The sequence below is a fragment of the Epinephelus lanceolatus genome, chromosome 7 (genome assembly GCF_041903045.1).
Source record: "Epinephelus lanceolatus isolate andai-2023 chromosome 7, ASM4190304v1, whole genome shotgun sequence".
Classification (NCBI taxonomy): Eukaryota; Metazoa; Chordata; class Actinopteri; order Perciformes; family Serranidae; genus Epinephelus; species Epinephelus lanceolatus.
In genome coordinates, this window is record NC_135740.1 from 29,402,690 (window position 1) to 29,419,837 (window position 17,148).

Here is a 17,148-nt window from a genome sequence, read left to right on the forward strand (position 1 = left end):
ACTTCTAAATCGAGACACATTTTCGCAGTTTCAGTTTCAGGAATAGCACAGTTTGCGCTTTCATCATCCTCGCTAAGAAGCGTCCGTCACCTAAAACAACAACAAGTTAGCAAGTCTTAAAAAAAGACACGAGCGTGACCCCTGGTGCTCTCGTGCCAGTCTCAGAGCTTCCCTTTGTGTCTCCGTCAGTAAGCAGACAGTTTAAGCCAGCTGGTGTCTGAGATGATGCCTTTAATCTCACTCCATTCCCTTCCTTGATGTGTCATACTGGAAGGGATATGTAGGACAACATCACTTCACTTACTGTATTCTGGGACTAAGACTGCTCTTGCTAGACGGGGTATAATTAGCGTAGAGTTATTAATACAAACTTTCAGAAAGTCTGGGCTCCTTTATTTTGGCTGCAGCACACTTCCTTGATTTCTCTTTGATACCAGATGTCCCTCTTCACTGTGACGAGAGCCCATTTCCTGGGTGTGTTCTGCTTAATGGAGGAGGGATAACTTGAAAGGGAATAAAAGTGATTTCTTTTTGTTGTTGTTGTTGTTGTTTATGGTCTCTCTCAACTCCTAAATGCTGTCTCTCTGTAGCTTTCCCCACCATGATGGATATTGCCAAAGGGCTTCCATTGACTCACCATCCATGATTCACACATGTTACTGTTCAGTCATCCATTTTGGCAAGGGAGCGTCTCCCGCACTTGATTTCCTCCTCCGGCTACCTCCTGTTGTGATGCTGGCAACAATAGAAACTGGATGTTGTTCTGATAACAGGCATTTAGAGACTCCTATTAGATTTGGCGGGCTGGCTGCCTGTGTGTGCATGTGTGTGTCTGTTATGCATGTATATACGTGTGCTTGCTGAATTATCTACATGCACAAGTGCTTACATGCAGACATCATGCTGTATGATCGTATCGTCCAGGCGCTCTGCCTTGGATAGCTGATGTAAAAGTAATGTGGCATTAGAGACTGTGTGCTGTGGCTAACCTAGAAACCGGCATCATGTCCACAAAGCTGATTGTGTACTGTACATTATGTGCAAAATGACATTATCGTAAGCCTGAGAGTCGCTTTGAACTTTGTCCTCTGCCTTCCGTGCAGCCCGACTGCATTCCCTATAATCTGAACTGAGTCCTGTTTATTGAATCAACCTCACAATGTGGCTTTAGTTCTGTAAGACCTGCTGCTGTTTAAAGTATTTGCACTGTCTAAGTCTCCACACACAGCAATCAGTCACACGGGCTTTTAGCCACCTTCCTCTGGCTTACAACAACATTGGCTATGATTCACCCACAATCCCCCTGGGGACCTGAGAACTGCAGGGTCATGCAATCGGTAGACACATCCACACACTCTGCTTCCACACACACACACACACACACACACGCATATTACATTTCAATTCCCATTAGTGGCCCAAACAAGACCGTAGCCTGCTGACATCATCTCATCGACGTTTCATAAGCAATCCTGAGCGTTAAATAAACCTGCCTCTTTTTCATACCCCTGCTCACCTGAGGAACAAAGACGACATGCCAGACTGTGTCATTATCAGACAGAATCAGCTTCAGGGTCTTTAGGGTCTCCAACCTGTGGCTTTTTAGCAAAGTGTCACGTTGTTTGAAGTCTGAGGAGTAAAAAAAGGGGGTCAGCTGGTTAGAGGACGAGAAATGGGGAGCCTCTGTGGCCCCGTAGTTTTACAGTCCTGTGTCGGGGGGGTAATGAGAGCACATCGCTGGTACAGCATTAGTCATTCCGAGCAGGCTGCTGTGTGAACTCTGGCCATTTCACACACGGTTTGGTGCCTCTGATTGAGATTTCACCACGTCATTACAGCCTCACACACACACACACACACACACAACCGCACATACAGCGTAAAAGCCGTAGCATGTGAAAGCCCACAGTATGCTTTGCAGCTAAATTATGTACTTCACATGCAGTTAAATTAAGAAGTGACAGATTATAGAGTCGAGCTTGTGTAAATTTATTCACTAGTATATTTGCTGTGATTTATTCAGAGCTTTTTGTCAAAGGTATATCAAGTACTTGCGAGCAACAGCTTCCAAACATCTCCTGTGTGTGTGTGAATTGTTTTTTTTCTAAATGACAGTAGAGGTTGACGAGGAACATGTAAACATTTTCGTGAATCTGCAGTATTAATCCCCCTTATTCTTATTAGAAATAGAGAGTTAAATATTTGTTGAGCACGTATAAAACTGAATAAAAAAGATGAACCAATACACTCTTATTATGTCCTTGTGTGTGTAATGTCCCCAATTTTCAGCGACCTGTTAAAATCACAATAGCGGCAATTCTTAGTTAGTGGTCAAAATGTCGTATTTGCATAATTAAATAACTGCATAAATATTTACGTCATATATTATGCAGCAGCTTGAGGCACACATGAATTCATTTAAATGTCACCCTCTGAGATGATCATAACCTCTCCTTCTTCTTCCTCATGAATCTTGCATTTAGCCGTGAAGGTCCAGATTGCGATTGCATCTAATGGACGAGCATTATTCAGCGGCGCACCTCCTCGTCTATTTGTATCGTTATCAAGCAAACAGCCACAAAGTGTCTGGCAGATGCTCGGCTCCTGAAATTGCCTCAGTTCTGTGTTTCGCTGCCATATTTAGCTTTTATTGATGTGGAAAATAGCATTGTTCTTTTCACTTGGGTAACAGAAATATCCGCAGCTATTCTGTGTGTGTGTGTGTGTGTGTGTGTGTGTGTGTGTGTGTGAGTGAGAGAGAGAGGAAATATGGCAGCGCTGATCAGTAGACAAAGACTTTGAAGGCAGTTGTGAAACAAAAGGTGAGAGGTTGAACAAAAAACGCCAGGCATTATGTTTGCCTGCTCCTAATTAGTTTTGCTGTTTTAAAGTGAGCACTCTTGATGATTTAATGAGGAGCAGACTGGCACACAGCTCATATATCGTCTCAGTATTGATGTTTATAAATATGGTTTATATTGCATTTTCCCTGCCACTACAATCAAGATTTTACTCTGTTATTAAATGACTTAAAAATCTTTCTGGCACTTCAGACACAGGATTAAACACCAGATAATGAAGCACAGTTGATGACATGTAATGTCGACTGTGTATCTAAGAGTTCCAGGATGTAAAATGATGATTAGCTCCCATGGTGGAGTTGTGGGCACTTTCTCTACATGGTTTGTCCCCAAGGTGGAGATCATCCTGGTTTACCCGCTGGGAGAAATAATGGGACTAATGTCCTCCAGTTTCACTCTACTGACTCCTTGCTTTCATGTCCCGAACACAGCCCTCTGGTTCTAAAGGGGGGGCAGGCAGGACAGATCACACAATCATGACTCTGGCAGTCGGCCATGACTGTATTCCAGCCCCCTCCTCTGCTGGAACCTTGTGTGACTTATGGCTTCTTGTTCTGTACCATGCAGCAACCCCCCACTCTCAGCATACATTCTCTCCCTCTCTATCTTTCACACACACACACCCTCTTACGTATGTGCAGTCTCCATGGTAACGCGTGGTATCACTATGGCACTGGTGGCCTAGCATGCTGCAAGCTGCTGTTGTAGTGGATTTACTGTACCAGCGCACGCACAAAGAGCAGACAGCCAGCAGAACGCTGCCAAAGGGGCTGAATGGGTTGAGCAGCAACCCTGTGAGCTTATCACAGATCATTCCTTTTCCCCCGTTGATAATATTTCACATTATCCCCTCACTGTGTACCAAGAGGTTCAACTAAAAAAATCCTGCTACTGCATTTTTCAATGGTATGTTAAGATATCCATTCAGTTGGGCAGTTTGTATCTCGATATAATCAGTGGCACAATCCTAGTATGCAACTTTGCCCTCTATTACACACCACGAGCAAGGTTAACCTCCCCATTTATTCAGTGTCTGCCCTTGGAGGCCGCTTTTCTCTATGAATTTAAAAATTCATTAAACCCTGGGTGTTATCATGACAGCCTCGGGTTATTAATAAGAAGAGATAGCTTTAATTGTTTGGTTATATTTAATAATACAAAGGTCAACAGAGTGCTCAACCTTGGCAGCACACAGGCATATCTCACACTTTCACTTTGGAGCTCTGCTCTCTAGTGGACAGAGACGGCAAGAGCAGCAGGGTGCTGGGACCTTCTGGGTCTGTGTGAAGACACGCCGTGTGTGTGCGGGCTGAGTGGAGCTTTTTTTTAAGAGTATGTTTGAACAGTTAACTGTGTAAGGAGGAGGTAACACTGAGCCTTTTATAGGACAGCAGTTTCTGCAATATAGCTTCACAGTTAAGAGTTTCAGTGCATCTTTTAGTAGAAAAGTCTTAAGTGTATCAAATCTACATCTAATGTTGGGCTGTTTATCAGCGCTGCAACAAGTACTCCACAAGTTTTTTAACAATTAAAATAATTGCCAGCTAATTTGATAACTGATTAAGTGGTCTGAGTGATATTTAAAGAAGAATTAAAGTCAAAATTCTCTGGTTATCATCTTCTTAAATGTGAATATTTTCTGGTTTCTTTACTCCTCTGCATTGAAAAACATAACATCTTAGGGTCTAGACAAAACAAGATATTTGAGGACATCAATATCTCTTAAAAGTAGTTTGTATCTTTTCGGACACACTGAGCTGTAATAACAACGCCACTTCCTGAGAGCCACCTTGCTGGTTGGAGAAACATAACCATGGTAACCCGTGCCAACCTTAGCTCCACCAGTATCTACAATACCTGACAGCCACATGATCATGTTGGGTTCATCCCCCTGTCCCCTCTCATTTATGTCACATAACGCTAGCCTCTTAATTAGTTGGCTAGCTACTGACTTAACTCAGTTAACATTCCAATCTCAACAGTGAATCAGCCTCACCTGCTGTCTGCCATTGTCTGTTATGAACGTTATCGTCCCTATAGCATTACATTGTAGGATATTTATGCTAAAGTCATGTCCAGTGTTTGCATGCTGTAATGTTCACTGGTAACAGCGTGCTTTCCATGTACTACTGGTGTCACACTAAGGTTTTAACGCACTAAAAATCCCACACACGTTTTAAGCGTACTAAACAGCATGTTAGTGCAGCATTTTGGACACAACGTATAGCTTTGCCGCTATCTGCGTTCAGCTAAGAAAAAGCCTAAATGCTAAGCTAAGCTAACTGACTGCTGCTTCCGGCGACATATTACGTACAGATGTGAGAGCATCTCATCAAACTCAGTGATCAATCATCTGTAAAGTCTATAGTGTATCAAATATAAGTCTAATCTTGGGCTGTTAATCAGAGCTGCAACAATTACTCGATTATTTTTCAACTTTTAAATTAATCACCAGCTAATTTGATAATTGATTAACTGGTCTGAGTAATATTTAAAGAAAAAAGGTTATCTTCTTAAATGTGAATATTTTTTCTTTTCTTCACTCCTCTGTGTTAATAAACATAATATCTTGGGGCTGTGGACAAAGCAAGATGTTTGAGGACATTGTCTTAGCCTTTGGGAAACACTGACATTTTTCACCATTTTCTGCCATTTTACAGACCAAATAATTTTAAAGCTGCAGGTGGTAACATTTATAAAAATAAATGTCATATTTGCTGAAACCTTCACTATATTCTGAATAAAGTACATGAAAGTGATAACCTGTGAAAAATCATGCCCGTCCTCCTCTTCTTACTCCCTCTGACCAGAGGTGACCACGGTGCACCAAAAACAACCAATCAGAGCCAAGGAGTCTCTATGGCAGCTGTCAATCATGTCACTCACTGCTTGAACTGCGGTCAAACTGTCAGCACTGATCAAATATGAATCAAGATTCTGTTGCTGAATTGCCTATTTCTTACCTCAGTGTACTGTTTAGCTGTAACAAGAGAAACTTTGTGACCTGGCCGCAATGTTGGATGCAGTCGACAGCTGAGGCGAGAAATAGGCAGTCACAGCATCTTGATTTGTATTTGATCAGTGCTGCCCAGTTTGACAGTTCGACCACAGTTCATATGTACTGAGACTGTGTTATGATGGAAACTAACAGAAGTGTGTGCTTTAGCTATTCTAAATTATTTTCTCCCTCTCCCTCTCCCTCTGTGTGTGTGTGTGTGTGTGTGTGTGTGTGTGTGTACAGTATGTGTGTATGCGAGTGAGTTCAGTACAGTGAAGGTGCCCCCAGGAGGCCACAGTAGACTGGCATTCTGGGGCACTACAGTAATTAATGTGCCCATGGCACACTGCAACACAAGCAACCACAGCACACACACACACACACACAAAGTTTCTGAATCTGTACGTCCTTGTGTCCTCCTTGCTCGTCTTATTTACAGAGTCTACAGGTGTAGGTTACAGAGGTCACTTGTGTCTGGATTTGTTGAGACAGAAACTTTTTTGCGTGAAGCTCAAACCAGAGGCTGGAGTGTTATCTCTCATCTGCTGGGATTGATTTTCTGACAGAGTAGTTCATTAACGCTGTCAGAGTCTGTGGTCGACTTCAAATGAGTCAAATTTAGCTGGAGTCCACTTTTGTCTCGCAAAACAGACAAAAGAGAGCTATATTTTCTTCAGAGACTTGTGAACTCAAGAAGAAATTAATAAAACAAATGATTTATACTATTTTTGTTTCAGCATCATTTTGTCTATTTAAAAGACGTCTCTCTCCTTTACTTATCTCTCCAGTTCCACTCCTGCCATTGTACGCTGTTTTGTATTTTTACTCCTCCATCATAGCCGGGCTGCTGCTAAGAAAAGCACAAACAGTGTGACGGACATTATCAGGCCTGTACACATTTGCACTTTCTTTAGTGTCATCTTAGGTGTTTGATTAGTGTCGCTGTTGTACAATGCAGCCCAACTCTCATCACCTCTTCCTGTCCTCCTAACTGTCAGTGATAAACCCAGCCATCCTCCTGAAGGGCCACACTGTCTGCCTGAGTGATGGCCCAGGTTTATCAGTAGTGGGAGGACTGAAGCAAAACCTGGGATCTGCGTCTGCTGGTGTTGAGATCTGTCTGTCTGTATTTGCTCGTGGTGGAATTAGAGGTATCGGATAGAAGCAGGCAGGGACACTGTATGCTGCTGCTGCTGCGGCAGTGTAAATCAGGCTGTATGGAGGTTTGTTAAGCAGCTTTTCTAGAGAGCGGCACTAACATATATCCCATATATGACCAGGACTCCCTGGGAAAAGAGATCTTGTATCTCAATGGGACCTTCCTGGCTAAATAAAGGATAAATAAACAAATAAATAAATCACATGATAGAACCACAGTATGCCTACTGTATAGCTAAATCCTGAACTCGTGTTATGCTGCTGTAGGAAAGGCACACATGATACATATAAAACTGTGCACCTTCTCTCAAGGCATGATTGCAGAAGAAGAAGAAGATGATATACTTTATTAATCCCTGAGGGAAAATTCAATTTTTCCACTCTGTTGTCATACACACACAGGCCCCAAATACACACACATGCTCAAACAGGACCTATACATGCATTAAATGGAGAGCTGTCAGAGCACTCCAAGCAGTTGGGGGTTCAGTGCCTTGCTCAGGGGCACCTCAGTGGTGCCCAGGAGGTGAAGTGGCACCTCTCCAGCTACCAGTCCACACTCCTTACTTGGTCTGTATAGAGACTTGAGCAGGTGACCCACAGATTCCCAAGCCAAGTCCCTATGAGCTGAGCTACTGCCGCCCCATAGTAGTATAAGTAAGTTCCTGTATGTACTGTAAAAGAATTTCTTAAATCACAGTCATAAACTATGTGTCTCAAAATGTGTCGTCCATTTTTTTGACACGCAACGCAGCAACGCGTGTAATACCATGCGTTGCCAGCAGGGGTGATAATGCAAGCGATGTACTTGAAATTAACCACTTTTTGTTATTCACAGAAGAAGCAGATATGAAATATGGCAGGCAAGGAAGAAAAACTTTGCGAACTCGTACGGGCACACCCCCATTTATGACAGTTCTAGTGCCCTGCACTCTAATAAAATACCAGTACTAGCTAGCCAGAATGTACCAGTGACTCTACTACCCCATATTGCGCGAGTGATGTATTGCATTTCAAACGTCACCTGCGTCGCTTGCGTTCAGTGTGTTGATTATGAAAGGAAGTGTGTTGCTCACGTCACTTGTGTCGCTTGCTCGTGTTGCGTGCGCCGACTATGAAACGGCCCTAACAGCTGATCCCAGATTTACTCATTCAGCATTTTGCCTCGCTATATTTGCTTTTTTTTTCCAAGGCTGTGTCTCTTGGATGCTGCTTAAAGTCTGTCACCTAGTCTTTACCTTTTTATAAAGTCCTGACCTCACCTGAGCGCTGTGAGGGTACACGCCCATAAACGTCCAAACAGAAGAATCAGACAGGCAGAGGGTAGACACTGCAGCAAAATATACCTCCACACACTGTGAGTGGGTCATCAGTGATGATTGCGCTATTTCTTCTGTCTGAATCGATCCATTGTTTTTTAGGATAATCCTGCACACAAGGTAGAGCGGCTCGACCCCCAGCTCCTCCTGCATGTTGAAGTATCCTTGGGCAAGATACTGAACCCCAAATTGCACCTAATGGCTTCTCTATCTGTGTGTGTGAGCGTGTGAATGGTTACAGAGTAGCAGGTGACACTTTGTACAGTAGCCTCAGCCACCAGTGGAAGGAAGACTAGAAAAGTGCAATACAAGTTCAGTCCATTTACCATCTTACCTTTAATATTTCAACAATACAATATCAATATTTTACCTTTGATTTTATGTATGTAATTTTCAAATTTCAAAGTAAAATCTCTTCAACACTTCAACTCAGTGACACACCGTACTACAACTGCCCTTTGGCAGCAATGTCATAGCTACAGTAACTTTTAGTAGCATGTGAATTTATGCTACGATTAGCTTAAGGCAAAAATATAACTAGACAAATTACTTATTTATGTCACATGTGTGAAAGATCTACTGCTCGACTGGAGCTGCCTTAGTTCTAGCCTTTTTTTCTAAAGACAGATGGAAGACAATGAGTAAATTGTGCAGTATTGATTACAACAGCATTATGATCCAACTAACAGTGTTACAGTAAGTGATATTAGGTTACCACTGGTTACAGGAAAGGATGACAGTTAATCACGCTTCACAAAGAGGATCATTCAGGATTTGTCTTCTTATCAATGAAAATGTTTTATTGTGTGCTGCCTGAGATGTGATGTTTGTTGGCTCTTGGTTTTAGGAAAGTCGTTGTGACCTCGTACTCTTTCTACTCCTAGTAAAGTAAAAATGCCTCTATGGATATAATGGCTACAACATATTTAAGTACCAGCTGTTCTTGAGGTCATGATGATTCTACGAAGCCCAGTTTCACTTTAAAACAGCTTTGGCAAACATCTTGTCTTAGACTTTGTTTCATTTCTTTTTTTTAAAATATATAAACAAGCTCCATTTTGATTTTTTATTAAATCTGGCACCTTATTCACATTCAGATTACAGAAGAAAAGTCCCAGTGTGGATCAATTTAATTTCACTGGGAATTAGAAAATGATCAGTGGGCCACCTGGCACCCATCACTGACCCTAAGATGAGTATCACTGGGTTAAAGGTTATGGAGAATATAAATGACAGTAAACAGGAAAACAAATGATTTTATCTCCACAGTATGCCTCGAGTCATTTAAGCCACATCCTTTGTAAATCAATATATTGGTATTGACCCATGAACTATTTATATTCCTATTAGGTTTCCATATGTAATCATAGAAACTGCTGTCATCGGCATGGCTGTGTGCTGTCAGCATGTTGCGTTATTAACCTCTGAACAACATACAAATATATATATCATTGCAGTGGTGACTTCATTGATTTGTCGTTTCACTTTGAAGCACATATGTATTTTTAAATACATGGTAGTCTCTGAAAATGCCATGATCGCACACAGCTTTAACCCTTTAATGTCCTTACAAAGACAAAAAGCAATAGAAGATGTTTTCTTGGCTGTTTTTTCCCTGTTTGGGCTGTAATAACAAAAATCAATGTTGCTTTTTCAAACAGACTTCATAGTTTTTTTTAAATATAGGCCTCTACTAAACGGTTAAGATGGTCCTTCATAGTAATGGCAGACAGAAAGGAAAAATCAAAAGTACAAATTACTGTCATAATGCTTGTAAGATGTCTGTATACCAACATATATCAGTTTGTGACAATAAATTAGTAGCATTACCAGTCCACATATGTATTCTAGATATGTAATGGTGCAGCACTTTAAATAAGTATATTTTTCTAACATTAAATACAAAATGAAAAAACATGACATTTATGACATTAACAGCAGTGAATATTTACCCTTTTTTATTTCGTGAAAACGGTGACTTTATTATCTCAGCATCACTATCTCTATACAATAACAGGACAATTGAACTGTTTGATTGAGCGTGGCTTTAGACAGTAAAAAATCATACTTGTGAAATTATATCAGCATATATATATATATATATATATATATATATATATATATATAGCAGATAGCACTAAATGTATCATTTAACAACAATGAATGATCAGACGATTTTTTTTTTATTTCTTTGCAAATAGTACATTTTTATAACCACAGCTAAGCATCACTACCTTCACCATTTAAAGGACAAATAAACCGTTTGGTAGAGTGTTTTAAAAATGATTTGACTCTTATTAGGTTTTTATTTTTTGTATAAAGTTACATAAATCTGTTCGGTGAAATCTGGGGTGTAACTAGTTGCTGACTTCCTTACAGAGGTGAACTGAAAAGGCATGCTATAGAAAGACTGACATTTAGTAGATTTTCTAGCATAATATTTTATAGCACATATAGCACATTTTTCATTAAGACAGAGTGACTCAAAATGTGCTCTATCAAACAGTTGAGCAGGCCATTAAAGGGTTAAGTTCCACCCTAAAATATATATATAATGAAGTGTGTTGTATGTTTTGTGTTGGAACACCTCGAAAATTAGGGGCTATTCGCTAATACATCTTTATTGAAATATTTGTGTGTCCTGGTTGGGCAAACTTGTAAAGCTGCATTAAAGTTTGTGAGTTTGAGGTTTGAACAGCAGAGAAAGAGGCCGTGTTTATGCGTATGGTCATTAAGAGACAAATCCTGGAGCTGTTCTGTGGATAGTGAATGATGGTGATCCTTACTGGGACATGAGGACATTTTCTGATTCACAGCTGTTAGCTCCACATTAAATGAAATTAAATTGCATGTTACAGTGATGCTGATTCAAGGTGATGCTTCGCATAGAGAGGCATATGTTTCATAAATGCTGTGAGTTTTGAGGTGGGTTTTTTCACTTGAGTGTGAACGTGCTGGTCTTGATATCCTGTCCACTTGCTCCATCTAGTGGTCAAAGCTGTGTATAGCCACCGCACCAGCTTAGACCAGCCCTCAGACGTTCCTGGTGTACTGTAAGGCTCACTGTTTCTCAGAGCTCATTGTTTAGTCCATCAGCACATACAGTGCATCAATAAAGCAATCTACTTTTCATTACACGCCTTATTTAATTGCATTAATATGAAACAGAGCTGCAGAAGAGAGCACACTTCCTCTACTGTGTTGACAGTAATGTCTGCCATGATGTTGATTAATAATGAGTCACATTTGGTCAGTGTCTGTATTATCTGTGCGATGTGTAAAAACCTGCTTCTGCAGTTTTACAGAACAGACTTGTGTTTGTAAAAAAACACTTTGCCTAATGCATGTTGTCTCAGCTGATTGTACATCGATATTTCTCAGCCCAGAGTGGACAGGCCTGTATAACCGGTTTAGTCAATGCATTATCGGATCATTTTACATCATTTTTTGTAACATGAGAGCAAAGTCTTCCCTGCCCCAAGAAAGGAAGTCCAATCCCAGCCTGCATTTTCGATCACTTTTTTCCAATCCGGCCCCTGCAGAGCCGCAGCAGCACACTGAACACACACGCCCGTGTTTGCCGGATCAACAAGACCTCTAAATGAATGTTTAATGAGCGTTTTAGGAGTCATAATGGCATGTCGCTAATGTCCTGTAATGATCTTCCTGTTGATGGCCACGCCTCGATGCTTTCTCTTCCACTACGCCTCTGACAGTTGTCTGACAATGGTTTGAACTTTTGCTGAATGTAGACTTAACTCGCCTTCACTTCACAACCAGGCGCCTGCAAGGATCTGAGTCTCAGCTTTGGCTTCGCTTTAAACAATCATGACTTTCCCACTGAGAAAATCGGTTTCAGGTAGGATGCTGCTCTTGTTTCTGAATTTTAGCTGCACCTTTTTGTTTTTAAATCTTTATTTTTTGAACTTCAAATTATGTCTGTTGAGTGTTTGTAAGACAAAGTGTCCCATGTTTTCTTGAGTAAATAAATAGTTTATGACTTTAAGTGATGTTAGTAATGTTTAGTAATATTTTATTCTATTGAGAAGGGGTGATTTTCTTGTTACTGTGCAGTGGTTAACACGGAGCTGTCCGTGGTGCTGAAGTGGAGGGAAACTGAGCTCTTCACTGTTTTGCTGTTTGATTAGATCTTTTATGTTTATTAAAGACACATGTAGGAGCTTTATATTTTATATGTAAGATTTATATAGATGCTTACTGTATTTACTTCTACATCACTTCCATTTCTATTTTCTTCAGACTAAGCAACGCCCCATATTTAATTAACCAGAAATATATAATATAGAGGTGTAGTTCTGTGTGTGTTATTAATCAGAGGAAATGAATAAAACGTCTACAACAGTTTGGACTGAGGACTGTAGATGGCACCATTGGTTAGGCTGTTAACTGAGCTCAGACCAGGACTGAAAAGGCAAAGCAGAGACGAGGCAATCAGGGCTGGACAGAGACATCAGTGTCAGGATATGACCTTTGATCTGGAGTTTATAAAACAGCTTTGACCACTTTGTTTTCAGCTGGAAATTTTCACGATGTAAATTAAAAATCATCCAGTAGCAGCAAATTAAAAAGGTGACTCAAAGGTGGGATGATATGGGTGTTAAAATTTTGTAGAGATATAACCGGTGGACTCTAGTGTTGTCCATGTCGCGTTGACATGAAGAGGCACAGACCGTGGATATCTTTGAAGGCAATCTCCGTTTATTCCCGACAACTCAGAGCAAGAGGCAAAAACAAAATCCTCGAGCCCCACTCTCATGGAGCACAACAGCAAAAGGGGAGAGGCAATGGAGGAGACACCCCTTTCTAGGCGGGGTACCCCTACAGGTGAACATAGGGGTACAGAAACTGAGTATCAGACGTTCCACATATTGACTATGGAGGCCTAAGCATGTCAGATATTATTAACAACTGAAATAAATTTTGTGTAATTATAAAACTTAATATTACAAATGTACATTTTGACTTTGTTACACATATTATTGCTGTGTAATTGACCCTGTTACAGAAAAACACAAGTTAATATTAATTATATGGACATTTATGAGGCTGTTTCAATTTTATTTTACCCCCCAAAAATCACTTCCTCTTTACTTCTACACTTTATCATGCATGTAAATCTGCTGACATCTGATGATTGTTCCCTGCTGCTGAAGCGAGCATTTACATTATAATAAATAACATTTTAAATAGTTAATCATGTTACTTTGAATGAGATTTATTTTTTTTAATTCAGCCAAGGCAAATGAGCTGTATCAGTAGTTATTAACTTTGTCCCCTGTGACTTTCTGTCTGATAAAATATCCTAAATTTTGGTGGTATCCCTCCTTCTTTCTCCTATTTGCCAGCTCCCCGCCCCCACTCCATCTACGCCCCTGCCTCTCGCTCTGTAACATGAATTATCCCATATGCCGGCCTATATGGAGACTCTCCTAACTGTGCACACTGACCGGGTTTGTTCCACTCCCTGTCCTCTGCCTCCTCCTCACTGCTCATCCTCCAGGTTTGTCGGTGGGATGCTGTGAGCAGCTCAGCTGAGTCTGTGCCGTGCGCTCAGCTCGGATACTGCGTCCACAATGATGCGCCTGCTGCCATCACCTCCGCTTCAGCAACAGACAGACAGACAAACTAATGGGATCTGTGTAGTGATGCGTTCACATCCTCTGCGCTGACTTCTCTGAAAAACCGCGATGTAAAGTGTGTGACAGTGAGGGATTAGAGAGAGCGGTGCAAACACTCCCGGCGTCTGCAAACAGGTGTTTCCATCCTTTTGGCTGCGCATTGAGCTTCATTCACGACTATGTGCCTCCCCGAGCACCATGTGCGCGGCCATGTAGTTTAGTGGGATGATGCAAAAGCGCTCACACAGACTGGCTTTGTGCGTATTTGTTGTGATGCAGGGAAAATGATACAGTTGGAGGAACATGCAACGTGCTGCGCTCCAAGTCTTTGTGCAGCTTCACGGTGGACCGTGTGGGGTTTATCTTTTGTTAAGTTCCACTTTCTTCTCGGAGATGCAACGGACAATTGCTGAATAACGCCCAAATTGCCGAAAATGATTCACTCGGACATTATCTAACTGGCTGTGCTGCACTGCTGGGACTGTTTTACTGTCTGCTCCTCATAGTCCACTTGTTCTTTAACGCATTGGTATAGTTGCCTCACATTGTCTGGACGTTTACATCCGGAATCCAGTTTGCTGGGTGATTTTCTTCCTGGGAAGTTGTTTTCCAAAGCGCAGCCAAACTGGCCATGGCTGCAGCGATCGCCAGCTCCCTCATCAGGCAGAAGAGGCAGGCGAGGGAGCGGGAGAAGTCTAATGCCTGCCGCTGCGTGAGCAGCCCCAGTAAAGCCAAAGGAAGCTGTGAAAAACCCAGCCGACTAAACGTTTTCTCCCGGGTTAAACTCTTTGGCTCCAAGAAGAGGCGGAGGAGACGACCAGGTCTGTTGTGTCATTTCATCAGGCTGCAGGATCACTAACTCTGTATCTAATGTATTATATTTCAAAAACCATCTAAACAACATAGAGTATAGTGAGTGCTGTTTAATTTCTATGCAAATTTAAAAGAGATGAATGACTGTGCCAGAGTTGGTGGGAGGATGAGGGGCTCCCTTTTGAAGTTAGTCCACAGGGAAGTCACCTCTGGCATCTCAGGCTGCTGAGGGATGTGTTAAACTGATAGCTCATCCTTCACTGTCCACTTAACCAGCTCACACTGGAGTATATACAAAAGTACCTATAAGTCAATATTTTAAAATCACGAAGACTTCAGTGTGACCAGCGGGTCAAATTAAATTGAATTCATTGAAAGTAATTTAAAAACTGTATCATCAGTCTCCAGAATGATTCAGTACTATTAATAAATGGTAGCCCTGGGTGGATACAAGTTTACCGACAGATTTAAATAAGCAAAACAAGCAGGTCTTAACTTTAATTTTGAATTTTAGAAAAGTCGTATCTCCCCACATATTGCTGGACAAGTTATTTGTTGCTGAAATGTGTCAAACTGCAGAAATACTTGCCAGATAATAAGAAATAAGTGGTACCTACTGTCAGAAAATGATAACTATTACAAGTACATTTATATATTTATAACAAGTAGCATAATGGCATGTGAGCCAAGGTCCAGTGTGGCCTTTAAAGCACTCTTATTATCACAGTGACTGAAGTGTGTCTCTGTAGCCTAAAGCACTCAATCCCTCACTAATCCATTGCAGAAGTGACCACCGCTGCATATCTGATATGATCACATCTTCAGCCCAGCGCTCACCTTTTGTCAGTTTTGTCTTATATGGACGCGATGACTAAGAAGATTCAGCAGTTCTCTCCCAAACTTTATTCGATCCCTTCCACTTCATTCATGTCTGTTTTGTAACTCTGTATAAACATACCTGGAGACAAGGTGCATGTTTATGCAACAGCACAACTATCCTACAGTGTTTGCACCCCTCTCACTTCCAATTTCCATTTCTATCCTGTGGAGGAAGCAATGAGTGCCAAGGAGAAGGCGTTGTCTGTGTGTGACTTACACCCAGCACAAAGAACTGGCATGTTTCAGAGATACAGTGTGGACCGTATGTGTAGTTTGGTGTCTGGTTATGCCCGTTCTTGTGTGTTTACAGTACATGCTGACATATGCACGTTTCTAAAAGCAAAGTCAGGTGCCGCACTGAAAAGTTGTACAACAAAGTGATAGCAATATTTCCGGTGTACACGCTGAGTAAACCTCCTCAGAAAAAAGTAACCTTAGTAAGGGCAGAAATGGCAGGATTGAAAGGTAAGTGAGATGAAAGGATAGATGAAAGGTGTGGTAAACCACAGTAAAGGACACTCCACCAGGGACAGTAACCAGGGAATGGAGAGCACTTAGCTCTTATCAGACATTACACTGATGTAACACAGACAGGCTGCCGGGCCACTTCAAAAATAAATGCTCTGCCACTTCAAACTATTGTCTTTTAGACTTATTGGGGCTGGTTTTATATGTTGCTGCACAGAGCAGTGCGGCTGTTGTCCATATTATTAGTAATACTATTACTATTTTCTATTTTCTTAACTCTATTTTTTATTTTGTCCTTGTTTTAGATCATATATTTGAAAATACGGCTGCTTCATTGTATCAAAAACATGTTGAAATATGGAGCACTACATTTATGCATGTAAATTTCAGCATATTTCAATTTTAAACTGAATTTACCCAAATTATAGTATTTACTTAAAATCACAGATTTTATTGAAGTTTAGATTTTTATTTCCATTTTTCAACTGCAAATATCCTAATAAATAAAATATTATGAGTTTTCTGGACACCAAGGTAGCTTTTAATTTTTATTTGTATTAATATTAATATTATTATTATTATTATAAATATATATTATATATTTTATTGAATTTTTTTGTTGCTTTTTCTCGGATATAAACGGCGTCACCGAGTGTTAATAAATCAAATTAATGTACATACACAAAAGGGAAAAAACACAATAACTAAATAAAATAATAATATAAAATGCGTAAATTACAACACACAATTAATTCTCTAAAAAATAAATTCCTAAATAAATATGCACCATAAGCAGCATACTAGCTCTCAGACACTAAAAAGTGTGCGCACATGGCGTATGAGTCACTTCAAGATCCATCCACACCAGCAATGTGCTCCAAGCAGCTTCTCACCAATATAGTTTTTTAAAAAGATTATTTTTATAAAATCCTGCCTCTATTGGAAAAAGACATGAAGCATGGGGAGAGAAGAGGGGCTGACATACAAGAAATGCCCTCGGCCATCTTAGACCA

General features: G+C 40.7%; 1 protein-coding gene across 5 annotated transcripts in view; it reads left to right on the forward strand.

Annotated features, from left to right (window-relative positions):
• Positions 1-17,148, forward strand: part of fgf13a (fibroblast growth factor 13a) — a 147,108-nt gene that overhangs the window by 89,882 nt on the left and 40,078 nt on the right. Inside the window, exon 1 of one of the 5 annotated variants that reach the window (XM_033633369.2) lies at positions 12,043-12,195. The exons of 3 other annotated variants lie outside the window; for them this stretch is intronic. In XM_033633369.2, the coding sequence (XP_033489260.1) occupies positions 12,165-12,195 (31 nt within the window). In that variant the 5' untranslated portion in view covers positions 12,043-12,164. Of the gene's footprint in view, positions 1-12,042; positions 12,196-13,745; positions 14,797-17,148 lie in introns of those variants that run through there. One more of the 5 variants, XM_033633367.2, reaches the window with a different exon arrangement.